The sequence below is a fragment of the Lytechinus variegatus genome, chromosome 15 (assembly GCF_018143015.1).
Source record: "Lytechinus variegatus isolate NC3 chromosome 15, Lvar_3.0, whole genome shotgun sequence".
Lineage (NCBI taxonomy): Eukaryota > Metazoa > Echinodermata > Echinoidea > Temnopleuroida > Toxopneustidae > Lytechinus > Lytechinus variegatus.
The window spans coordinates 9,349,511-9,376,266 of NC_054754.1; the positions used below are offsets into that span (position 1 = coordinate 9,349,511).

General features: G+C 37.9%; 2 protein-coding genes across 3 annotated transcripts; one reads left to right on the top strand and one right to left on the bottom strand.

The window, feature by feature from the left end:
- The first annotated feature begins 362 nt into the window (after nt 1-362).
- On the top strand, nt 363-704 carry LOC121429007. The gene has a single exon (XM_041625903.1). It carries the CDS (start codon nt 363-365, stop codon nt 702-704), a length of 342 nt encoding a protein of 113 aa, XP_041481837.1.
- An 893-nt stretch (nt 705-1,597) lies between these two features.
- On the bottom strand, nt 1,598-25,191 carry LOC121428376 (queuine tRNA-ribosyltransferase accessory subunit 2-like). 2 transcript variants are annotated; one of them, XM_041624965.1, is made up of 9 exons: nt 25,131-25,191; nt 20,484-20,714; nt 19,780-19,951; nt 8,628-8,798; nt 6,872-7,045; nt 5,887-5,987; nt 4,688-4,906; nt 4,204-4,329; nt 1,598-3,592 (listed from the first exon to the last, which is right to left on the bottom strand). In XM_041624965.1, the coding sequence occupies exons 2-9, from the start codon at nt 20,684-20,686 to the stop codon at nt 3,493-3,495; spliced, it is 1,266 nt and encodes a 421-aa protein (XP_041480899.1). In that variant the 5' UTR covers nt 20,687-20,714; nt 25,131-25,191; the 3' UTR covers nt 1,598-3,492. The 2 variants fall into 2 exon arrangements, with proteins under 2 accessions (XP_041480899.1, XP_041480900.1); XM_041624966.1 differs by having other exon boundaries at nt 20,484-20,716; nt 25,144-25,185.
- Nucleotides 25,192-26,756: the final 1,565 nt, after the last annotated feature.

A 26,756-nucleotide genomic window follows, 5' to 3' on the forward strand; every position in this document is an offset into this window, starting at 1 on the left:
AATACAGTGTTTGACTTAGATACATGTAGTTCATTGTGTTGTGTTAAAATGAAAAATTACACATTAAAAAAATTGAATCGTATCTGTATGTGTATTTTAAAATAGGTGACTAAAACAAATTTTATATCTAGTCGTAATGACATCATAGCAATGGAACGGATGCTGACATCTGGTCGATGGTACGACAATATAATCTCTATGCCTCGAAGAAATCTCCTGCAAAGAAGTGGAAAGCTCCCTTACTACAGGATTCTGTTGGGATGCCGATGGAAAGGGTAGCGCCAGACATAGTTGGTGCCCTCCCAGAGACTAAAAGACTAATTTAATACAACCTGGTGGTAGGTGATTACTCTACCTAGTGTATGGAAGCCTACTCGATACCAGATCAGACAGCTGAAACAGTCATCAGCAAGTTTGTTAATGAGTTTGTCTGCCGGTTTGGTGTGCCTACAGTTCTGCATTCGGAACAAGGCCGGAATTTTGAGTCATGTATCTTCCGGGAAATGTGCCATATCCTTGGTACTTGCAAGACGCATACTACCCCATACAACCCCAAATCTGAAGGGCTCATTGAGAAGTTCAAAGGCACTCTATTGAACATGATCTCAATGATGATTGAGGCACACGAGCTGCAACGGGACTGGGATGAGAAGTTGGCAATTGCGTTATTTGCCTACCGTAGTGCCCTGCAAGACTCCATGTGAGAGACTCCAAACATGCTGATGTTGGGGCAAGAGATGTATCCTCCGATTGACCTAACAACAGAGGCACTGAGTCTGAGGATTTGGAGTCAGACCTTGAGTCGGAACTAGAGGAGGGCATGGACTTGCCAGAGAAGGTAAAGTTAGGAATACCGGTCATTGACTTAGAGTCGACAAGGCTCTTATCATGAAACCTTGTCAGGGTGGCTGAACATAGTTCTGCTTACATGTTTTCTGAGGGGTGAAGGTCCATCTACAGGAGCAGAAGTCACAGACATACCACATGGTGGTAGTAAAGGCAGTTGAGTCGGCCCCCGATGCCACGTATACCAGGATTAACCATGTACGTGGGGAGCGAGTGTTGGGTCAAGCAATGTCCATGGAAGATGTGGAGCGTGGGTTAATCGGGAATCTAAAAACCATCACAGAAAAGACCGTGTCCAGTGATTCGGGAAGGAGAACTGGTATCAGAAAACAAGGTGACGAGGGAATATACAGTCGATATGATCGCGTGAACGACCAAGGCCGACAGCACTTGAACACAGATCTCATCAGTCACAACTTTACCATTTTTGTTATAGGCCAAAAATCAATATATCTTTCATGAGGAACATTCGGTCTACTTGCTTTTTGTATTCAAATTTATGCCTTGATGTACGATGTATATTTTACTTACTACGATGCCTTCCTTGCCTATCTTCTAACCTTTCCTGTATCCTTCTCATCTTGACATTTTCCTGCTCTCACTACAACCCTCTTCGCTTTTCTATCTATATCTGTATATATATATCTGTTTTGTGAGGACAGTGCTTGCAAAAGTTATATTCCATATTACCGATTATGCAGTTGATAAGATCAGAATCTACTTTTTATACATGCCTTGTTTATAAACATTAAAACCTCATGTTTGGACATGAAGCTAAGAATGTTGTTTTTTAGGAAAGGTCTTAGAAACATCTATAAAGTCATTCAAGTGTGAGAACAGTGCTTTCTTTATGTGCTATGCCATTGTATATACCTGTACATTTTTAACAATGTGTTTTATACTTTCTTTATTTTGTACTTATTTTTTTTTGCGAAAGATGTTTTACTTATGAAGATTGAGATGAGTGTTTACAAGGATACATTAATTTTTACATGTGGTCCGAGGACAGCCCAGACTTGGGGATGGGCTGTGTAGCATAACAACTTGCATAACTTAGTTGATCGTGGAGGGCTATATATATTTTTGATGTAATAACTTTGAGAAGTATGTCAGATCGCTAGGAGCTGCGATGATGTACGATTGTGTACAGTCAGCTCCGATTAAATCAAGACTTACTGTACACGGGATCTCTCCATTTTGGTTTCTTTAAGGCGAGTGCTAGTGCTTGATTCTGTATTTCAGGGAGATGTATCACGTTACACAATAGATTTTTGTGGGAGAATCTGCCCCCAAAAGAGGTATATAAGTGAAGAAAAGCATGGACTGGCTTTTGGAGACTGCACAGTGGCAAGAACGCTAACCCGACAGAGCCCAGTTACGCCACATTACCATTGGCTACGATTTGAAACTACTTTGGCCTTTACTCCAACAAAATAAAGGTTTGCAATCATCCAACATTGTTATATTGATATTCTTTCAGTTAACCTGAACCTCAAATAAAAAGATACTTTTCATTGACATTTTTTTTCATAAAATGAGCAAAATGCGATTTGTTCCATAAATTGGATCATGGACCAGTCGTAAGGAATGTGATGGCCTTTAATAACACTCTGAGAAACACAACATGAATGGGTCTGTTATGCTCACATGATTTCCCACCTCTTGAAATGTCAGAGGAATCTATCAAGGGCCTGTAACGCAAAGCTTAACAATGATCGTAGAACATTTTTCTATGTTTGATTGCATAGACTACAATGCACACTCAATCGTGAAAATCAAACAAATGATGAATTGCTAACCTTTGTGTTACGGGACCCAGGTTAATCTCGAGACTCACATGGCAAGAATTCAATATATCACTACTTCCAAGTCAGTATGGTACATGTATTATCACACAACTAAACATGTGAAAGTCTCCTAGAAATTCATAGTACATTGGGAGATGGGGGAGAGTTGAAGCATAATTTCAGTTTTAGTCTGACTTCCAAAAGCCTGTGCAATGTATGGAAGATGTACATGTTATAATTGTATGTGGGTTATGTTTGATTGCTATACGAAGTTGGATTTCAAAAGCAGTTGTCTGGAATTTCTTTTATAATTGTAAAATGTTTCAGATCTCTTTAAAATAAAAGGGGAGAGTTGAGCAGGCACATATTGAAATCTAGGCCATCTTTTGTACTTGTTGAATGCATGAGAATGCAACGTGGGAAGAGGTTTAATTAATGAACTTTATAAGAAAATGCTGTCATCAAGTTGGATGTAGAACTTAAACTAGTCGATTCACAATGCAGTAATACAGGAGAATGTGATGTCCGAATAGGGCTAATTAATGATGAAATTTAAAAAAAGCTGGCATCCAGTTGGATGTATAACTCATATTAGTCCATACATGAAAATGTGAAGTCAGAATAGGGTTAATTAATGAACTTAATTAATGAACTTTACTGAATGAAAATGCTGGCAACAACTTGGATGTATAACTCATACTAGTCCATTCACAATGTTGTAATACATGATATTGCAGTGTGGGAATAGAGTTAATTAATAGACTTAAAAAAAAAGAAAGCTGGCATCAAGTTGGATGTTGTTAGGTCTGTCAGTTGCATTATATACAAGAATAACCTACTACTAGCTGCATGGCCAATGTCATCTGCTGCTGATGGTATCTTTCAGTTTCTGGAATGTCCCTTCTTTCAATGATGTCCTGATGGAGTGGAAGAACTCAAAGTAGTGGTGGCAATTGTGACTGTGAGGGAACAAAGGAAGGAAGAAAAGAATGAGAGAAAAAAACAATGTCACTGATCAACATAAACAAAAAATCTTGAACGGAAACTGTACACAGACAGAACTAAAAAAATCATAAATTCATTTACTTCAAAATGGGCAATGGCATCATTTCATATCAATATTACATGTATGTATACATGCAGTTTTTGCTTTACCACAGGTAGCTCTCCTATATATTTTTAAAAATAATTCAAAGTTTGATTGTGAAATTGATAAATTAGTGGTCTCACAATCCAGCAAAAAAAAACAGAAGGGGCCGTTAAAGCTGTTTGTACATGTAGGTTAAGCACGAGTTTACACACGACTGGTGACATTTTCTTGTGTTGAGATATCCTTTTCCCCTAAAAATTGTGAAAGTCATGCTTTTTTAACATAAGCATACAGTAAGTAATTTAAAACAATTGTATATGAAGATATCCATTTGCGTTTAATTTAGTGTGTACATTAAGCTTCTATTCGATATTTAATGCATGCATTTGTGTCAGCACAACAAATGATTCTTGTTAATTAATGAGTTCATCGTTTATTTAATTCATTACAAATATTGCAAATGGTATACCCATTACTCACGTCATGAGTAACACTCTCGCTAATAGTTCGTTGACATTGAGAAGATGGTTGATGTATGCCTTGGTGTGGTGCGTACAACAGTAGCAGTCACAGCCTGGAAAAACTGGGCTAAAATCTTCAGCAAACCTAAACAAATGTAGTAAAAAAACAGCATTATCACCTCTGAGCAATTCAACCAATTCATTAATTTCCACTTCTGATTAAAAAAAAAATGAAATGAAGTATGACAACTAGTAACAACCAAATGACTTATGCACACATGCGATGTCTTTCATTAAATCAATTATTAAACACAAATGGACAAATGCTACATGTAACTTCTAATGCCAACTTCATCTTCAGCAATTCAATGTCACAATTTTCTAGGCCAAGTTAGATCTTTCCTTTGGATGAACAGCATTATTTTCTCTAACTTCATTATTTTCATCATCATCATCATCATCATAATCATCAACATTATTCAAATTCTTGAATAGATTATTACCTTGAATCTGAAAGATCCAGCTCAAATCTTAGATCAAGTTGACCATTCTCTTCTTGACCCTCACCAGACATATTGACCTGTGGACCATTACCAGAGGTATAGACCTGCTGAGATTGGTTTGAGTCTGCAGATTCCGCATCTACTATACCTGAAGAGTCCGGTAGTCCATATAAAGGAAACACTAGAGCACAACCTCTCTGTGTAACTTTGTATGGATATCTGGCAAATTTATGTGGTTAAGGTCTCAATGGTACATTAAATCAAGCTTGGTTGACTGAGGGGGTGTTGCGACACACTTGTAATCAATTCAATGGATTTACAATATGGTACGCCGTCTATCGGGTACAGTGAACAGGCCAAATTTCGAACTCTAGGGTCGACATTGCGCGCAGGGGCGGACAGCACACAGTACTAGCGTACTGTACTGTATTGTGATGCTTCAAAAATGAAAACCATATGGCAAGAATTCACCAAAACTGTCCAAATTTCACAAAGAAATATACGAGCAAATTTCTCTCCCTCGTTGTTGACCTAGTAAACAGTTTATCCGGTCGAGCTGCGTCGACCAACACTGAATTATCGCATGCATGCATGCAGTTTAGTACATGTACTTGCAAGCGTAAAAGATGTCAACTTTTTCGGCCTGTCCACTGCAACCCTGATAAATGGTGCACCGTATTGTGAATCCACCGAATTCCAAATCAATAAGTGATGCAAATTTACTGTTACTTCACAATTGGAGTTAATACTGGTATGCTTCTAGCAACAGAAAGTATGAGTTGATTTGCTGTAGTTAAAATTTATCAATCAGCTTCAGATTTACAAATGAGATTTGTGCTTCCTGTGATACTCACATGCCAACCACGGAGCCATTTCACTTAGTATAATTTTACGCACGGCTTTTAATTCAAACTTCATCAGTTAAAATATGTGCTGGCCAACTATAAGTTTCATAATACTTAACATATAAAGCAACTAATGTTGATGAAAATTGGCTTAAGGTGCAGTAGAACATCGTTCATAAGTAAAGGACACTTATGCCTCGGCAATCTTCAAGCTCCATGTTTCAAAATACATCTACTAAAACTTTAATATATCACACCTTGAAAAAAAAGGAAATATAAAATAAGGACCAACAGACCCTAAACTTATCCTCCATTACAGCAAAAACTCATTTTAGTATGCCCATGTAAGGATACGAAGAATCAAAGATATCTATCCCTGCCTCCACTGCTTCTAGAATATCGCTTGGATTGCTGACACCAGGTAGGAGTCTAGGTTTGCTCTCTGGAAGCTCTTTCTGTATGGTAGAGAAAAGGCAGTCCAAAATATGAGAATAAACATCTCATGATCTATAACATATTATCCTTATATCTTCTCTCCCCCTCCCCGCTTTTTTTCTCTGGGGGTGGGGCAAAAATAAATCTAGCTTGAAAGGAGGAGAGCCTGATATGCATATACAATGAATTACAATGACTCCTATGGTAACATTCTTTTTTATGAAAGCTGAATCAAGAGAGTTGAAGCCTGGTACTCGATGCAAGTGTGAACTTAAATTCCTGAAGAGTCTCGAGGTAAGCCAATGTTCAATTACATGTAGGACAGCAATCACCCAATGCATTTGCAGAAAAACGTCCACTTCCATGAACTCTCTATAATTATCTATATTGCACTCAACCCAAGTGAGGTCAATGGGTACCGGCAGGAAGTAATTCCTCAAAAAGCTGTGAGCACCGGAATCGGTAGACTAGCTTAGCCAGGTTAATATAGGAGCGCTTTGAGCACCTAACAAGGTGAATATGTGTGCTATATAAATCCTATATTATCATTTATCTATTATTTATAAGTCATAAACCTCATACGAGTGCAATGCAAGCATAATGGGCCAGAACACAAATTAGATCACCTTAGACAATATCTTGAAAAATTATTGTCTATTACTTATTACCATTACAAAGATTGTGATTTAAATCAACTGCTGGCTTCCAGAACGGATTGAAAACTTACAGTTTCAAGATGTTCCCTACAAACTCCTGACCACTACTGTGGTATAACCTTGAATTCATACATTACTTTATTTAAGACTATTTTTCTCTGATTGTTATGTATCTTGCAGTATTTGAATGTTTAATCAATAAATGAAATTGACAGTGATATCTGTCCAGACCATACAAAAATATTTACCAGGACAGCTTGAATGATTTCACACTTGGTACTACTGTCCATCTCTTGATCAATGACACCATCCACCACAAAACCAGCTACCGGTCTCAGGGCAGTTTCCTTTGCTGACCGCTGCCTCTCTGCCACTATCTGACCACCCTCGATGACGCCAAGGATGTCAGAATTACGGAGTATCTGGGGAAAAATTTGAAGCACAATACAACTAGGGACCTCGATGATAAATCATCCAAGGCTGTTTGCATTTGCTGGCTAATCATCTTCAGACTAAAATCGCAAAAAATGTTACTTTAAAGGTAAACCCTTAAAATTCTTTGAGACAGCCATGACTATCACCCTGAATATTTACAGAAATCAAGCTTATCAGCAAGATGAAGAAATGCATGACATTTGAAATAAATGATCTCCTATTCTCACGTTTCCAGCCCAAGCCATGCCAGAGGCACCTTACTCCGCTGGTATCCGGCCTGGCCCAGCCGATGCCGTGTAGCTTCCCATACTTACAAAAATCTAAAATTTTGTATCATATCACTGCTTTGACTGAATTCATCAATAGTTTACACATAGTCAATATATAATTTCCTGCGTATTATCGCACGTCAAGTCACAACTTGACACCGGTTTCCAGCTTTTGGGGTATATGCACATTCATTACAAAGCCAGTTTTCCAGCCTTTCGGGTTCAAAGGGTTAAGCATATGACTTTTATATTACTAGGCCCATTTAAGTTTTTACCCAGTGTTAAGTTATAATTCTACAGAAAACAGTGCACTTCGACAATACATCTATTGCAAAATGCCATATTCCTATGACTTGTATAAAATGCACCATAAAATCTAAATAGACTACAACCATCCTCCAACTTTTCTTGTGACTTAACCCTATCTAGGCCGGGGGGGGCCTCGGAGGCCCCCCCTCAAAAAATCGCGCAATATTTTCGCCGTGCGAAATTTTTTGACCGCGCCGCTCACTGACTTTTTACTTTCAAGTCTTGCGCAACTTTTGAGACCAACTTTAAGTCACCTGGGTACATGGTTCCGAAATTACGTAACATTATGTAAGTGCATGTCAGACCAAAAATTGCTCAAAAACGTGATTTCGTGTACAAAGTCAATGCAAATTGTGTTTTCAACCAAAATTCATAAATGTATGATTATTTTTAGTTTTGCTGGTCTAAATGTATTTATTTTATGCTTTTTATGATCACAGAAGAGTCCCCAATAAATTTCATTGAAAAAAACAATGAAAAACAAAAGGTCAAAAAACACAGAAATACATAAGAAATTGCAAAAAACAATAAAATACATAAGAAAATTATTTGATATCGCAATTTTTTTCATGTACACTTGCTAAGAACACCACAAAGAGTTTCTATACCAAAAATTAGTAAATTTGGAGCTTTATTTAGGGAGTTAGAGGAAAAAGTATGATTTCGCATACTAATTACGCATAAATTAGCATTATCACTTAATAGCGATTCGGATGAAATAAATTACTATACAATCTAGTAGATTATGTCCCAGGCAACCCGCGTGCCAATTTTTGGCGCGATCGCACGGTCGACGGCCGAGATCATAGGGGGGGGCCTGGGAGGCCCCCCCCGGCCATATGAACTCCCAAAATACCCCGGCCTAGATAGGGTTAAGGGAAGTATCGAGGTTGGGAGTTCATTTAACAGCTTTCCTTGTTCTTTTGATAAAACTGATCCAAATGTACCATGTGTATATAGTATCTCAATGAATATCTCAATATGTAAATACCTCTGACTTTTGATGCGCCTCAAGGCAGGTATCAAGGAGGGTGAGGGTTCTGTCGACAGCTTTCCTGGTTCTTTTGACTGAACACCCTTGAGGTGTGTCCCCATCACATAATGCCTCAAACCAGTCAGGCTGGATAGCTTCTTGTAGAGTAATAAACAGTCCCACATCAATCTATAACAACAGCATAGCATAGGTAGAGGACAAAGAATATGGGGGTTAAGGTGATATTCATATTGCATACAGAAGAGGAAAAAAAGAAATATTCTAAAGTTTCACAGAGATAACTGTAATGAATAAATTAGTGGCTTTAAAAAAAAACATATATATATAGTTATATGATGTGGCAAGTTCACATAGAGCTACATGTATACTGTTGTAGTACGTACGTCTGTGCAACTCATAAGCTATAGGCCTATTGTGAGCAAGTAGCAGAGTGCCATCGGAAAGAGCGCCAGCTACGGCAGAGGACCGACCAGAGCAGTGTTTTCTCATGGCTTTGAATTGTTAAGACGTACCTCTGGAATCGTTGGAAATCCTGAATCCTGTTGAGTTATCCGGACGTTTTGGATCAATTTTTGGGCAGCGTGTGTTCGAGTGATCACCACCTGGCCAACCTTTGGCGCGTTTTGGGGTGTTTCGAGCTACGGAGAGAACTTTATTTTCATCTTACTTTTTCGTTTGCACATTCATATTTCGCGGTGCATTATTTAATACATGGGCCCATGACTCGTTCTCGGCTGTATAGCCGTGGACATTGACTCTCACATACACGTACGTAATCGCCGTACAGTCTTCATCTTTCGCGTACGTCCATCCGCGGAGCGAGCCACTACGCGGTCGGTTGGCCGCTGCAACGCTTCCACCGTACCCTGGATTGACTGCGGAGCTGAGCCCTCCAGATTCAACTAAGACTTCGCTGCGGAGCTGCCGTCGGCGTGCCTCCTATCCTTTCTTTGCCTAGAGCAAGTCGGGACTCAACAGCTCAGTCAGCCAGTGGACTTGCTCGAAGCTGTTTCTCCCCAAGATCCAGGTGAGACTCAGTCATCTGAGAACTTACAACTTTATCAGTTTATGCTCTCTTCTCACGCAGATTTTCGTGTCAATAACAAGTGGAGGAAAATCTGTGCGAAAACTGATACGAAATGAAGATGATTTACAACTCCTGTAAGTAGACTAATTATATCAGACATGATAAGGATGCTGATGGAACTCCTGTACATAGACTTATATCAGAAGACATGTTCATGATGCTGATAGAATTCTTGTAAATAGACTTATATCTTTAGACATTGATCATGTTGCTGATGCATGAACTTGACTCTTTAGTATGTTACTTATGGCTACTTCATGTTTTCATCAGATAGCTTCTTTATAATATACGTTTGATGTGTACAATTTGATCATTTTATCTTTTGTGTGTGATTCTGTGTGTGTGTAGTGAAATGTCTGGGTTATGTATTTGTGCATATTGCAGAACTTCTTTCACCTCTCCTTCTACTCAGTCTTCATTTTGTATTGATTGTAACTCTATTATATTTCCATTTAATTATATTGTCGATGATTATGAATTTTATATGTCTGTCTATACCTTCTTTCATTTGAATTCACATATTGACATTGATAAACTTCAAGCTTTGAAGTTCAATCCATTTGCAACAGACTTCATGACAATATCTGAGAATGAAAAGTCACTTTTTGATACAAATTCGATCAACATTGCAAATTCTTGTAAATATTTATTTGCTGATGATTTTTGTAGCAACTTTTCATTTGATATTTCAAAATTCTCAATGCTTCATTTGAATGCTAGGAGCTTGAAGAAGAACTTCAGTGAATTTCAAATACTTTTACATTCACTCTCTTATGATTTCAGTATTATTGGTATATCTGAAACATGGTTCAGTAAAATCACAGAGTTGTCATTATTTAAGATGGACAATTATAATCTTGTACAATCAAGTAGAGCCACTCGAAAAGGTGGTGGAGTTGCACTTTATGTTAAAAAAAAAGACTTGAATATACAATTTCGGTCTGACATTTCTTTTAATGCACCAGAATATGAAACTGTTTTTATTGAAATACAAGGAAAAACAAAGCCGATTATTGTTGGCTGTGTATATAGACCTCCAAATACTGATATTGTTTCCATGATAAAATGAATGAAATTTTGGTACAATTGGAAAGTGAGCGGAGAGATGTTTATATAATGTGAGACTTCAACATTGACTTACTGAATTATGATACACATTCCAAAACAACAGATTTTCTAGATTTAATGTTTTCTTTTAATATGTATCCCTTGATTACTAAACCCACACGTATTTCGTCTTCTAAAGCTTCTTTAATAGACAACATCTTTACCAATTCAATTGAAAAAAATAAATACCAAGGAATCATTTATTCAGATCTCTCCGATCATTTTCCAATATTCTGTGTAAGTAAAGATAGAGAAAATTTTGTCTTACCGATTGATAATAAGAATCATAAAAATAGATTAGTAAATGAAAGAGGAATAGCAATGTTTAAGGAGAAACTTCGTACAGTTGATTGGCAGACAGTTTATAGTAACGATGATGTGAATATTTGTTACAACTTTTTCATTTCCAAATTCTGTATGTTATATGATGAATGTTTCCCTGTTTGTACTGCAAAACCACGCAGTAGTAAAACACATTTCAAGAAACCTTGGATTACAAATGGTATATTGAGGTCAATAAAACATAAACAAAGAATGTATAAAGGTACGATGAATACATTGAATACAAGGAAAAAAAGGAAATATTATGATTATAAGAATAGATTAACTTCCATAATTAGAGCTTCAAAGGCAAAATATTATTCTATGATATTCTTATCAGTCAAGGGGGACATGGTTAAAACGTGGCGAGAAATTAATAATTTACTTGGAAAAAATAAACAAAATTCGCTACCACAAAAAATGTTTTATGGAAAGTCATTGTTCCATTCATCTTTTTATCAATATGGCTAAAAATATTTCAGCATCAATTCCTAATTCAACTAAGTCATTCAAAGACTTTTTGACTACACCCGCCATGTCCTCTTTGTTTCTGAATCCAACCTCTCCTTATGAAATTATTAATCTTTGCCATGAACTCAAATCATCTAAAGCAACAGGCCCAGATGATGTATTAACTTGTGTTTTGAAAAAAATGTATACATTTTTTTGTTGAACCTTTGTGTTGTATTTATAATAAATATCTTGTATCAGGAGTATTCCCAAATAAACTTAAAACTGCCAAAGTTATTCCTTTATATAAGAAAGGTCCAGTAAACTGTATAGAAAATTACAGGCCCATTGCACTTTTATCTACTTTTTCAAAATTACTGGAAAAAATAATGTATAAAAGAATTTATAAATTTTTATCAAAAAATAATCTTCTAGTTTCAGAACAATTTGGCTTCCGGAAAAAACATTCTACTTCTTTAAGCATATTAAATATTACAGATGATATATCATGTAAATTTGATGAAGGTAAATTTTGCTGTGGGGTTTTTATGGATCTTTCCAAAGCATTTGACACCATCGACCATCACATACTGCTTGAAAAATTGCATTATTATGGTATAAGAGGTGTATCTCTTGAATGGTTTAGAAATTATTTATTTGAAAGGAAAAAGTATGTGATGGTCGATGGTGTAGCATCCGATTTTTCATATATAAATACTGGTGTTCCACAAGGATCTGTGCTTGGGCCACTGTTATTTTTCTTGTATACAAATGATATTACACATACTTCAGATATTCTCAAATTTTCATTATTTGCTGATGATACTGCTGTCATTTCATCTCACAAAGATATAAATATTTTAATTTGTAATATAAATATTGAATTAGAGAAACTAAGTGAATGGTATATTTGTAACAAACTCTTTTTAAATGCTGATAAAACACATTACATAATATTTCATTTCAAACAGAAAAAAGTTTCTTGTCAGGTTTCCCCTGTGTATATTAAAAATGATATTCTTAAGAAATGTAATATTGTAGAAGTTTTAGGCATCAAACTTCATGAATCGCTTGATTGGTCTCACCACATTTCTCATGTTTGTTCTAAAATCTCAAGGGGAGTTGGTATTATATCACACTTTAGAAACACACTGCCAAAAATATTTTATTAACTATTTATAACAGTATTATATTACCACATATCAATTATTGTAATATGATATGGGGCAACTCTTAAAAGACACACCTATACAAAATTCATATTCTTCAAAAACGTGCTATCCGTATAATTACTCATTCTAACTACATGACACCAAGTACTCCTCTGTTTTGTGACCTAAAATGTTTGCCTGTTTTTGATCTTGTAACAGTAAACAATTTAATATTTATGTTCAATTTTCATAAAAAAGAGCTTCCATCAATATTCAATGATTTGTTTAAAACAAATTCTTTTTATCATTCTTATGCTACCAGAAACAAATCAAAATTTCATATTCCTTTTGCACGTACCTCATTAACCCAACATACAATAAGATTTCAGGGTGTTCATGATAGGAATTTGTTAACTTATGTTGTGAAAAATTCTTCAACTTTAACGAGATTCAAATACTTATGCAAACAATTATTGTTTAAACGTTTGATGTGCTCTGAGTAGAGGGTATTTTTTCTCCCTCTCGAACTCTATCTTCCCTCTTTCTTTCTTTCTTTCTTTCTCCCTATCTCTCCTTTTCTTTTTCTATCGCTTCCTTCTCTTTCTTACTCTTTGTTAACTTCTCAATGTTCTGCATATGGGTGTGTGTTGGTGTGATTGTGTGTGTGTATGAGACAGTTTTTTTTTTATCTGCTTTACGTTTTAACAATGTAAGATCTGTTTTGTTTTGTTAATGATTGTACAGGGCCCCATCCTCGCAAGCTATGCTTTTCTTGGGGTCCTTCCGATTTTTTTAGTTGTGAACTTTGTATGTATTTATTTCAATTGAGTTTTTAATGGAAAATAAATGAACTGAACTGAACTGAGATTCTTTTTGTATAATGGTTGCCGACTATTCATTCAGTCATGTCAGTGCAACGTAGCGTAGGATTGTTAATGTTATGATACCTTTTCTATTCTTACTGTAAAATATTATTTATCGTAGACTTAGCCCAAACTGCGGTCTACGTATACAACACTGTTGGAGTTAACAACGCCATCAACGGAAATGTTAAATTCACCACACACGAGAATGTGACCCGAACAAGAAGCTAGCTCTTCAAGGAGTGATGAAAATTCCTCAAAGAATCTAGGAGCTGTGGGACATTTTCTTGCTGTAACTTGCAGCCTATAAATGACAAGACGCACAGAAGAACATTGGAAAGAACTATTGCTGACGACAGTCGCATCCATGAATTCAAATGACTCAGCGGACCCGCTTCTGTACACGTCACCCTTCGTATACAGGATACACAGGAAGCCGGAGTTTCCCGCGCACCAGTCACCCTCCTTCCGCCATATTGGTTTTAAGTTCGCAAACGGCTGTTTTAAAGATCTACAAGAAATTGTCACTACTTGCCACAACAATTGTAAACTTTACCAGTGTAATACACATATCACTGAGAGATTAAATGGTGCAATTTAACTGAGACTTTATTATTACATATTTGTGAAAGTGGAGCTGGCGTGGAATGATTTGTATCAATGCGGCTAAATTCTCTTCACGATCTAGTTATTTAAACCTGCTCATGTACTCATTGCCGATTGTGACTCTTAAACTGTCATCATTATGCAGTCTTGTACCGTTCTCACCCTTGCATCTCTTACACTTACCATCCTTATTCTCTTATGTGGAGATGTACACCAGGATCCAGGTCCTTGTAAATACCCATGTACGAAATGCAAGAGACCTGTTGCTGTCAATCATCGTGCGGTTGACTGTGATGCATGTGGTGAATGGACACATATCAAATGTGCTGGTATTAACCCTATCCAGTACAAAGATATAATGAACAATACAACGAATGACAACAACTTTGCATTTACCTGTTGTATATGCTCTAGTGTTGCTGTGAATATTGATGATCATGGTTCAACCTCTGATTCTGCTTCACAAAGTAATACGGATGAAAGTAATACTTCAATCGACAGTAATATCACAACACCCGGGAACAGTGGTTTGAAAATCTTAAACTTAAATGTATGCAGTTTGAAATCTGTTGATAAACAATCTCAATTTATAAGTATTATTGAGGATTTTGATCCGGACATAATAATAGCTACTGAAACTAAACTAGACAATGAATTTAGTAATAATGAGATAATTCCTCAACACCATGGGTATACATTGTTTAGGAAGGATAGAGACCGATGGGGAGGCGGAGTTCTTATTGCAGCCCGCAGTTCACTGAAAGTTGTCCAACTCGATCTTTTAATTGACTGCCCATTATTGATTGTTAAAGTGAAGCTCGTCAATGAGCAGGAAGTAATAGTAACAGCCTTTTATAGGTCGCCAACCAGTGGACCTACCGTGCTTCAAGATCTACATTGTAACATTAACTCAATATTTGGGAATAGAATTCCTAACTTCATCCTTGCTGGCGATTTCAATCTTCCAAGCATCCAGTGGAGTGAGGATCCTAGAATTGAGGCTAATCCACAGTATGGTCTTCACATTAACGAGATAATTATGGACATCACTGAACGTCTTGGATTAATCCAAATGGTTCATCAACCGACACGGATGGGTAATATTTTGGACTTGATATTCACTTCGGTCCCAGACTTAGTAGATGATGTTGCGATAGAGAAAGGAATGAGCGATCACGACGCCGTTACCTGTAACTTCTCCTTGAAGGCGAGAAGAGAGAAACTCAAACCCAGGAAAATTTACCAGTTTCGGAAGGCTAATTTGGAAGGACTTAGAAAGGACTTAGGAGAATCTTCTGACAAGATACTCAATAGCTGTTCCGTTAAATCAGCATCGCAATGTTGGGATCTCCTGAAACAAGAGATACAGGATGCAGTCCATTCTAATGTACCACTTAAAATAACAAAAAAAAAGACAGAACCCACCCTGGTGGAATAAAAGGCTAAGTAGAATTACTAGACAGAAGAAAAGAGCCAGACTTAAGGCTAAAATTACAAACAAAGATGGTGATTGGACCAGATACAAGGACATTCAGCGGCTCTTTAGATTTACATATAGGAAAGCTCATAGAGACTACCTTACATCTGTATTCACACCTGAGGAGGGTGAAAGATTTGGGAAGAAAGCTTTCTCATACTTTAAGAGCAGAAGAAGAGATACGATTGGTACCCCGGTCCTCAGAAGAAACGGTCAGGAAGCTTCTAGTCCTTATGATAAGGCTCAGATGTTGAACGACCAGTTCTGTCGCGTATTCACTCGTGAGAATCATCTACCTCTTGACCAGCTTGGAATGTTAGATGTAAATGGTGGTGTTGAAGATCTCCCTAAACTTCCAGACTTAAACATCGGTATTGCTGGAATAGCCAAGCTTCTGGAGGCCACGAAGGTGAAGAAAGCACACGGACCAGATGACATCTCTAATATTGTACTTAAGGAGGGCAAAGATCAGATTGCTCCAGTTCTTACCATGATACTTCAGAAATCCTTGGATGAAGGTGATGTTCCACAAGATTGGAGATCAGCCAACATTGTTCCTATCTTCAAGAAGGGTAATCGTCACTCTCCGGAAAACTATCGCCCGGTTTCCCTAACTTCTCAATCCTGTAAGATAATGGAACATCTCATCTACAAGCACATCATCAAGCACCTTGAAAGTAACAACTTCCTGAATGTAAATCAACATGGATTTCGGAAAGGCCGAAGCTGTGAGAGTCAACTTGTCCTGACCATTGAAGACTTGTCACGGTCACTGGACCAAGGATCACAGCAAGATGTTTTGATACTAGACTTCAGCAAAGCCTTTGATAAGGTACCTCATCAAAGGCTTCTCCTTCAACTACGAAAGTGTGGCATCCATGGCCAACTCTTACGTTGGATTGAGATCTGGCTGACAACTAGAACACAGAGGGTAGTAGTTGATGGGGAGAGCTCGGACTCGGCAAAGGTATTATCAGGCGTGCCGCAAGGGTCCGTTCTCGGCCCGTTACTCTTCCTCATCTATATCAACAACATCTCGTCAAACATATCTTCGAATTTGAGGTTATTTGCGGACGACTGCATCCTCTACCGGACAATCAATTCCAGAATTGACTCAGAAATCCTCCAGTCTGATCTTGACAGGCTTTCCAACTGGGCAGACAGGTGGCAAATGGAATTCAATGTGTCCAAATGCTATATACTACGAATTGCAAAGAAGAGACGGAATCTGATCCCCCAAGCGTACACGATAAATGGTACTACTCTGCAAGAGGTCAAACAGCATCCTTACCTCGGAATAGAACTTACTCAAACCATGTCATGGGAGAGTCAAGTGGACAAAGTAGCAACAAAAGCGAACTGTATGCTTGGAATGATTCGTCGTAATCTATCTGGCTTTTCTACTAAGAAAATCAGGGAAGCAGCTTTTACCTGCCTAGTTAGACCACCACATCTGGAATATGCCTGTAGCATATGGGATCCATTCTTATCTAAACACATCAACAAATTGGAGGCTGTCCAAAATAGAGGAGCGAGGTTTGTCACAGGCAAATATGGCATGGATGTGCATGTATCTGACCTAAAGAGAGAATTGGATTGGCAGCCGCTTCAACACAGACGGTTTGTATCCAGACAGACGTTGCTCTACAAGTCCATCCATGACCGAGTCGCTATACCCAGACCTGAGTACATTACTCAACCAAGGAAGGCCCTAAAGGGTCACCATAGACTCTCCCTCTCCAACATCAGATGCAACACCGACATCTACCGTCATTCATTCTTCCCGAAAACCATCCGGGCTTGGAACCTTCTTCCTCCTGATGTCATTTGTTCCAAGACCCCTGAGACATTCAAAAATAAACTGTGGGATACTATCGTGAAAGGAATAATTACTATAGTCCCTCCAGCCAATTGCAAAGTGGTGGGACTCAACTCCAAAATGTACTAAAAATATTGAGCTCTCTCGATCGCTAACGTTCTTATTGGTCATCAATATCCACTTGAGGATCAGGACCAGGAACTTCACAGATTCAGATTCAGCTTTAGATTTATTCATGACTGCTTTAAACGATTTTCGAAGGCACATCCCAAGTCCACCTCCTCTATTTTCTCTTGGCACATGAAGAAACTGAAATCAGGTAATGTATTCTTTACTTACGCAGTCGTCTGGTCATCATGATGATCTCCAGACATCCATGTTTCTGTGACTACTGCAATATAGAGTTTCCTTTCAATAATCAAATCACAGAACATTTCCACTTTGTTATTCAGTGTTTGAGCATTCCATTAGCCAAAATTACAAAATAGCTGTGGTGATGACTTACTGGATGATGCAACTGATATGATGCTGGGGAGGTTGTATCGTTGTTGTGGGTTCTACTACAGCCTGTGGTAAGAATACTTATCTGTTCATGTGGGATACGAGGATAAACAGGATTAATTTCTATCCTAGTCGTCTGTCTTTTTCCACGTCTGGTTTTCTTCCTGTAGGAGATCCCAAGAGATGTAAGGGTTCTCCATAAAAGTTCTCCATACTTTTATACGGTTTATTCCTGGAATAAGTATGAGGAGACTTTCTTCCGATCTCTCCAACCGACATGCCATGGTCCTTGCCTGACTCTTCTGCAGGTCCAGGATTGGGTTTAACAGTACGACAATACACCAGACGGTGGACTGTACTGTTTCCAGAAGAAGAAAATCGCCATCAGAAAGAATTCAGATCCGGAAACATGCTTCAGAATTGGAGTAGTAAAACCACCACACAGTTCACTTGTAGGTTTAGCAGGTTGATAACATGCCTACTGACAAATGCTGTACTAGCTAAGATAAAATGTGAGCATTCCTGTGAAGACCTGCATGTAGAGTCAGTACTTCTATTCAAGAAGCAAACACCAAGAAGAAACACAAAGGTTGAATACTTCACTTACTCCATTTTCCCAGAAAGTTCCATTGTAGTCATCACAAAAGGGGTGGCCTGAGTTCAGGCTTGAGTGATCATCAATGAGTAAAAGTTCATGAAGAAACTGGAACATGGCTGCACTTGACCCAAATGAACATACAGCAAAGCAAAAAAGTGGAGGATCATATCATCCGAAGTTCAAATCCAGAACCCAAAATGAATTGTCCAGTGTAGTCCTGGTATTATCCCAAGAACATTGGTGCTGTTTTGAATCAATGGATACACCAATCAAGTAGCTAATCAATGTAAAACTGGAGAGCAGATGTGAGGGGCTGTTCATGCCATGAACGCTCACATAGTAGTTTGTTTATCCCTGTCCCCCAAATGTACACATACAGCATCAATGTGACTTTTAAAGTGGTATGGTGGTGTGGTTGCAAATGGTCAGAGGGGCTTGACTATAAACATGAAAGTTTGGGGTTCAATCCCTGGTGAGGACACCTATCATTGACCAAGGCAATTCACATCCACTGCTATCAGCAACCCACATACACATAATAGTACAAAGGTATATTGTTTGATTTAAAGGAGAATGAAACCTTTGGAACAAGATAACTTGTGTGAAAACAGAAAAATCAAAGAAACAGATCAACAAAAGTTTGAGAAAAATCAGACAAATAATGAAAAAGTTATGAGCATTTGAATATTGCAATCACTAATGCTATGGAGATCCTCAAATTGGCAATGTGACAAAGATATGTGATGTCACTTGTGAACAACTCTCCCCATTACTCTAGTATATATTTCACTTAAATTGCCTTTTTTATCACATCTATCAGTAGATCATGTGTTCTTTCTATAGGAGGGCATATAATACAGATTTTAAAGAATACATCATGGATAAAGAGTTTGTATCCCCATAAGAAAAAGCAAAAAGAGACATTTTGAGGGTATTTTATAGTCCATCAAAGGGAAAAGTGTTCACATGTGACATCACACATCCTTGTCGCATTGCCAATATGAGGATCTCTATCGCATTAGTGATTACAATATTCAAATGCTCATAACTTTCTCATTATTTGTCCTATTTTTCTCAAACTTTCTTTGTTCTTATTCTTTTATTTTTCTGTTTTGACAGAAGCCTACTTGTTCCAAAGTTTCATTCCCCTTTTAAGAAAGTCCTGTTACCTTAGTCCTTCCAGAAGGGGTAAAGATGGAGACACTGTTTTTATCATTATATCCTGTTGGTGCTGGGTGAGCAGGGTCTTGGATGCTGGAGTAGATCATCCCATTGGCAGGAATGCTGGCAAACTCGGCAATCCCTTTCCCAAACCTGGAGAGGGAGTCTTGCTGGTCAGCACTGAAAAGAAAAAGGAATAAAACAGAGAGCTAGACGAGACAAGGAATTTCAGTACACATTCATTTTGAGATTGTAAGGCAAGTCGTGAATTTTTTAAACACACTCTACATAAACTCCAGTTGTTGCAACAGGTAATAAATTCATGAAAGTATTAAAGCCTATTTTTTAGTATGGTAAATCCCCCAAAATAACTATTTATTTCTAAATTATATAAATGTGTGTGCCCTAATGATGCGAGGGATATCAGCTGAAATAATATGAGCAATTAATAGAGGAATATTTCCCAAATGATAGATCTGAGTTTTCACAAATAACTTTGGATAGTACTTTAAATGAAATGTCTGGATAAACACACACAATTACATGGTCCAATTCAATCATCTGAGGAGCATTTCATTAAAGAAAATTTTCAATAATTTTCACTGACAACTGTTCTACATATTTCACTAACATTCTTGCATCTGATTGGCTCAGTACAAAATATTCTGTGAAACTGACTACTTGTTTAATGAATCACTCCCCTATTACTTACAAGGTAGCACAGGTCATCTGCAAACACTGCGGCCTGCGCTTCATTTTCTCAACAAGATCCCATGTCAGATGGGGCACAGCGCCAGCTCTGGTGTACAATAAACAGGTTGGTGTGTCGATGGCCAGGTTGCCACGACTCCCAAGCTCCTTGATGATACCACATCGACATCCTTCCTTTGTGATAGATTCAAGAATGAACTTCATTGGCAATCTGATGTGTTTTGATCGAAAAACCTGACAAGTGAAAAAGAAAAGAAGAAAATAAGATTATGGGCAAGTCCAAGAAATGGTCACCCTAGATTAAAGGCAAAATTTCATCTTTAATCTAAGAGGATATCTTTGGTGGGGTAAGAAAGCCCAAATGTTGAACTTTAAAATTTCATTAAGAAAATTTGATATGCATATTTATGCTAATTTGGGGTACCATACCGGTATGTATTGGTGAGGGGAGCCAACGCAGTTCAGCGGAACAACTGAACTAACCCAGGTTTCGCGGGCCGGAACCCAGGACTCGTCTGTGTAATAGGCAGACAATAGGGTCGCAATAGTACTCAAAATAAAAGGGGAAAAGTAAATTATGCTCTTATCTTGATTGTTTGGTCATGAATGTCTATTGTGACACAGAATCCTGACATCAAGGCACAAACTGGGCCCTCAAAAAAAGGAAATGTACTCATACCTCCATGTGGCATGTTGCCAGGTCATCCAGGGAGCTCTGGCCGGCTTCAGGAGTCGTCTGTGTAATACTAGTCAAACAAAGAGGCTGTCCTCACTATGTCTTAAAACTAGTAGAGTGGAAACTAGTTTAATGTGTAGTGAGAACGGTCAAAGAGGTCTTGGAAGCGATCGTCCAAACCAGTTTGGAAAACCACCTCGCGATGTAGTTTTCAAGATCGCTTTGCTTCGTTAAACTGGTTTTAGCGTGAGGACACAACCAATCTTCGGGAAGTGATCTTCGCACATTTTGAGTGCGCTACTCCACACGACAGGTGTAGAATGCCTATGCTGCAGTTTCAAATTTCGCGCGAAACGTGTCACCCCACTAAGAGCATTTCCATAGCAACAAGAGCGCTTTACGTGAAGTGATTTTGAAAACCACTTTTGTGTGATCAAGTGGGAACGCTATCAAAGCGATCTTCCAAAGTGGTTTCCTGAATCGATTTCCAGTAAACTAGTTTTAGAAAGCGTAATGAGAACGGCCTCATATATTCTCCAAAATGAGGTCGGAATAGCACTTCAAATAAAAGAGGAAAAATAACTTATGCACTTACCTCGATTATATGGATGAAGGTCTATCATGACACAGCTAACCAGACATCGAGGCACAAACTGGACCCTCAAAAAAAGGAAAAGTTAAACATCTATGTCGCATTCGTTTGGTATCGATTGGCCATTTTGTTTTTAATTTTGACAGAAGGAAAAACGAGACAGTACTTTTCCTTCTTTTTGAGGGTCCAGTTTGTGCCTCAATGTCAGGATAGCTGTGTCACGATAGACCTTCATCCATATAATCGAGGTAAGTGCATTATTGATTTTTTCCACCTTTTATTTGAAAGTTCTATTACGACCCGATTTTGGAGAGTATGTTTGACTAGTATTACACGGACGACAGCGGGCCGGATCTCCCTGGGTTAGTCGCCAGTGTGACTAGACATCCCATATTTCCAGGGATCGTCCCGTATTTTGCTCCTTTGTCCCAACAAACCCTTCCCGAGATGCCTATTTGTCCCATATTGCAGGATATTGAAAAATATTTAGTTAGACTCTAACACATTTAAAAGTGACAAATTTTCATCAAATAACCAACATATGACGAAGCAGTGCAACAATAAAATAGATAACTAAACTTATGCAAGTTCTGCGGTGATTTTCTTGCTATTATTGCAAACGAACTGGCCTCCTGCCTGTGAGTGGCAGGCTACTACTAGTACTACTTCTTTCTTCATCCGGGGTCCGACCACTTGACCGAAGGTCCGCGAGGCCGAGGGTCCGCAGGCCCGCGAGACCAACTTTTTTTCCCTTCATCGGTTGCCCCAGTCGAGTGGTTTAAGACGCCTAGTTGCAGTGGCGTATTAAACAGGTGCTTGTTAACGGGGGGGGGGGGGGGGGGGGTGCCAAATAATTCCCGGTAACTATATAGAATCAGTGGCGTTGCTAGGATTTCATGACTCATGAGAAAGAGACACATATCTCACCAACAAATTATATGCGAGCACGCCTGCTCACCACCGCCCTAGCGGTGGTGCGAAACACATACTACGCACACGAAACGTCTCTGTAGGGGGGTGTGGTGCAGGGAGGGGGTGAGTCTGCTACTTACAGTATAAACTTACGATCAGAGGCGTCGATCCTGGAGGGATAGGGGGGGCAAACATATCGTTTTACCCCCCCAATAATTCCGGATGTGTAAAAATAAAATAAGATTGTAATGTTAGACGGAAATCGGCAAGCGAAAATGAGATGCACAACTCGTTCTTTATTAAAAATCGTGCTCAAAATATCCGTTTTTCAGAGTGGAATATAAAAATTTTCAGCTCGCGTTTCGCATCACTTCTTTAGCAATAAATCCATACTTTTCATGATTAAATAGGTGAATAGAATGTCCCATTTTCAGGTAAACCTCAAAAAAAAACCTCCCGCTTCGATTTGCAATAATATTTGGTTGGATATACATCTTGTTCTTTATTAAAAACGTCCATTAAACTGTCAATTTTTTCAGATAGAAACATCAAAATTTTCAGCTCGCATGTTTGCCTCAATTGTTCTTTTAGTTACCTATCTTAATCATTGTTACCAAAATGCTTGGAATATCAAGCTTTCAACCGGCAACCGATGAAGGGAAAAAAAGTCGGTCTCGCGGACCTTCGGCCTCGCGGACCCTCGGTCTAGCGGACCCTCGGTCTCGCGGACCCTCGGTCTAGTGGACCTTCGGTCTAGCGGGCTGTCACCCTTCATCCTTCCTGCTTGCCCTTCTTTGTTCCATCTTTCTATCTCGATCCTTTCTCTCTGTGGTCATTTTTCTTTCTTTCCTTTATCTTCTTTTATCTTTCTTTCCTTTATCTTCTTACCTTCTTTCCTATTCATCTGACTTGCTTTCCTTTTTTATTTCCTTCATTTTTTCTTTCCTTAAACATTTCTTTGCTTCCTTATATCCCTTCTTTCTCTCCATTATTTTCTTTTTTTCATTCTCTCCTCTCTTCATTCGTTCTTCCTGTCTTTCATTCTCTATTCTATTTTTCCTTTTCTTTTCCCTTATTCTTTTTTTCTCTTCCGGATTTTTTCTTTGCTTCTTTCAAATGAATGAAACATTTTTCTTTTCTTCGTTCTTTCTTTCCTCCTCTTTTCTCACTTTCTTTCTCTCCTTATTTTGTCTTTCACACATTTGTTCATCTTCCCTTATTTTCTTTCTATATTCAATTCCCGGCACTCAGTATATAATGCATAGTGGGTATGTGCCGCGGAGGGGACCCCCATTTTTACACTAAAATTTCCGTTCCAAGGCATAGCATTTTTGTCTTATTGAGAAAAAGAACAAAGAAAGCCGCTCCAAGGCATAGCATTTTCTTTTTATAGTGAAAAGGGAAGAAAGAAATCCGCTCCAAAGCTTCGCATATTTTCCGTTACGCCGTTCCGGTCGCATTGATCTGCTGCAATGAGCCGCAATTTTGGTGAAAAGCGGCCACTGAGCGATGTCCGACCATTGCCTATGTGCTAGCGCACCCGGCGCCCGTTCCACCGGGCTAGCTGCATGCACGTACGCCCGTTCCATACGGATGAATATACGCACTCACACGGAGGCGACTCGTTCCAAGGACCCCCGTTTTCACAAACATTTGTAGTTCCGAAGCCCATTCCGAGGACCCTCCTTTTTACAATTAGCCCGCTCCAAGGCCCCCGTTTTTTGTCTCGCCCGCGGCACACCCCCACCACTTTTTTGGTCGAGTGCCCCCCCCCCGGTTTCAATTCAAAGAATGATGGAAACCTTTTTTCTTTTTATTCTTTCTTTTATTGTTACTTTCTTTAATTATTTTTCCTTCATTTTTTCTTTCTTCTCAATTCATCTTTTCTTTCCCTCCTTCATTCTCCTGTTCACCCTTTTTCACAAGTCTATAAACACTGTGTAGCCTTTTTTGTTGATCTTTTTTGGCAAATTTAGTGTACTTTACCATATTTCATTTTTTGAAATCTGGTCATCCTCATGATCCTGCAATGCAGGCTGCATGTCGCGTTCCTTCTCGGCATCAATTGGCCATTTTGTTTTCAATTTTGAAAGGGGAACGAACAAGACAGAACTCTGGGTTACTTATGGAACAACCAAATACAGAGATTGAAGCTTTTGTTCTAGCCTATGAGGTCCATATATCAATGTTTGGACCTCATTGCCATTTTGAATTGGTAGGAGTGGCCAGCGGGACTGCGCAGCGCTGCACGCTGTCGACTTGAGCACGAACCTGCTAAGATCACACAGAATCTTGATCTGACGTTCAGTCCCATGCGATGCGATCGCTGTTATGTTGTTGGCGAGACGTTTTTTATTTAGCCTTATCAATAGTGCTTAGAGGAATTACTGTACTTTTTAAATTAATGAAAATTCATCAAAACATATATTTCAAAATAGGTTTTATAAAACATCACTTATTTGAACTTACGATTACCCTTACGCCTTAAAACATTGAAAGTTCTCTATATTTTTCAAAGTCGATTCGGGCCCTGCACTGCATGCACAATTACATGCGATGCACAATTGCGTATGGAGATGAAAGGGACGCAAAATAAAAAGGAAAAAATGGAGCGATTATTTGCACTAATCTGAATCAGATATATATCAGTGGTATATCCCTGATGTTGTTACCCACCCATTTGTTGAAAAGGTGACTGAGTGTGCTCAATAAAACACATTGTTATAGGTGTTATTTTTATTATTATTATTTTTGATTATTTTCTGGCATATAATTAAAGCTGAAGTTTAACCTGACAAAAAGTTAAATGTAAAAATGTCACTGAGAAAAAATGATGAAAATTATCGCCGAAGGTTTGAGAAAAATCCATCAAAGAATAAAAAAAGTTATTAGAATTTTAATTATTTGATTTGTCACGTCATATGCGATTAGCATTCCTATGTAGCTAATGGTAAAAAAATCAATGAAATGTCATTTTCTCAGAAAAGTGAAAATTGTTTTTACTGTACCTTAATTTTCTTTTATACAAATCATTTCACACCCAATCGTGAAACGAAAACAAATATAAATTATCAGAAACCTTTAAAAGATAAAATTCATGCATTTGTTATTACATAACATGTGGGGCAGCTGCTTGTTTATGATGTCATGAATTCAAAACTTAAAATTCTCATTCTCAGCTTTATTAATCATTAACAGACTTTCCTCAAACCTTCACCAATATTTTTTATGCTATTCGTACAACAAACTTATCTTCAGGGTGAACTTTCCATTTTTACTCTCATAACAATACAGAAGTAGTTTGAAATTGTACATATTTTGTTGATATCTATATTGGTGCATCCAATTTAGCTTGTATATATAGCTCAATTCTACTGTGACTTGAGATATATGGATTGCATAGTCGTAAGAAAAAGTAATTAAAAAAGGAGTAACAAAAAAGACACTGCAGAGGCAGAAAGAAAAAAATAAAACCGAGAAACAACAATGCTTCATCACTATCTTGAATATGATTAATGAACAACATACACATTATTGTCCAAGGGTAATAAATTTGAAGAAAAAAACACTAAAAAGTAGCAGATCGACAGATCAAAACTGAATTCCAAATGAAAATCATGTTTTTCGAAAGCTTAAATCTGCTCTTAGAATAATACCTCAACCAGAAAAAAAAAAAACCATCGATGATCAGTGCCAGTTCTATTTATATAAAATAATGCTTGAATCATTTTTTTAATACTCAAATATGTTTTAACAAAGTGGCTGTCAGACATAGTCACTGAGAACTCCAATTTGTTGACAATCAGCCATGCATATTAGTCTCTTTTAAAACTGTTGGCAATCAGGGAAAATTATTTCTTGAATGAAAGTATGGATACGCGAAATTTGTCTTAAAGAATTAAGCTTTATTATTCATTGGTTATTTTCTTTGACAAACTTATCACACCATGACCCAGATACAGGGGAAAGTTTCAAGACTCCTATTTCCTTTTTTTTTAATTGAGATACTCTCTGCCAAATGACTGGTATCCTCTCTACAATTGATTTTACTAACAAAATGCATGAACGAGAGTTGATACAACTAATGGAATCAA

Bases quoted from the DNA above. Each gene is read 5' to 3' on its own strand.
- LOC121429007 (XM_041625903.1), top strand. From the start codon at position 363: ATGGAAGCCTACTCGATACCAGATCAGACAGCTGAAACAGTCATCAGC.
- LOC121428376 (XM_041624965.1), bottom strand. From the start codon at position 20,686: ATGAAGTTCATTCTTGAATCTATCACAAAGGAAGGATGTCGATGTGGT. The intron at 19,952-20,483 runs GTAAGTAATAGG...TTTTCTTTTCAG, and splicing joins CAGATGACCTGTGCTACCTT to TGCTGACCAGCAAGACTCCC. The intron at 3,593-4,203 runs GTGAGTAATGGG...GTTCCCTCACAG, and splicing joins GCGAGAGTGTTACTCATGAC to TCACAATTGCCACCACTACT.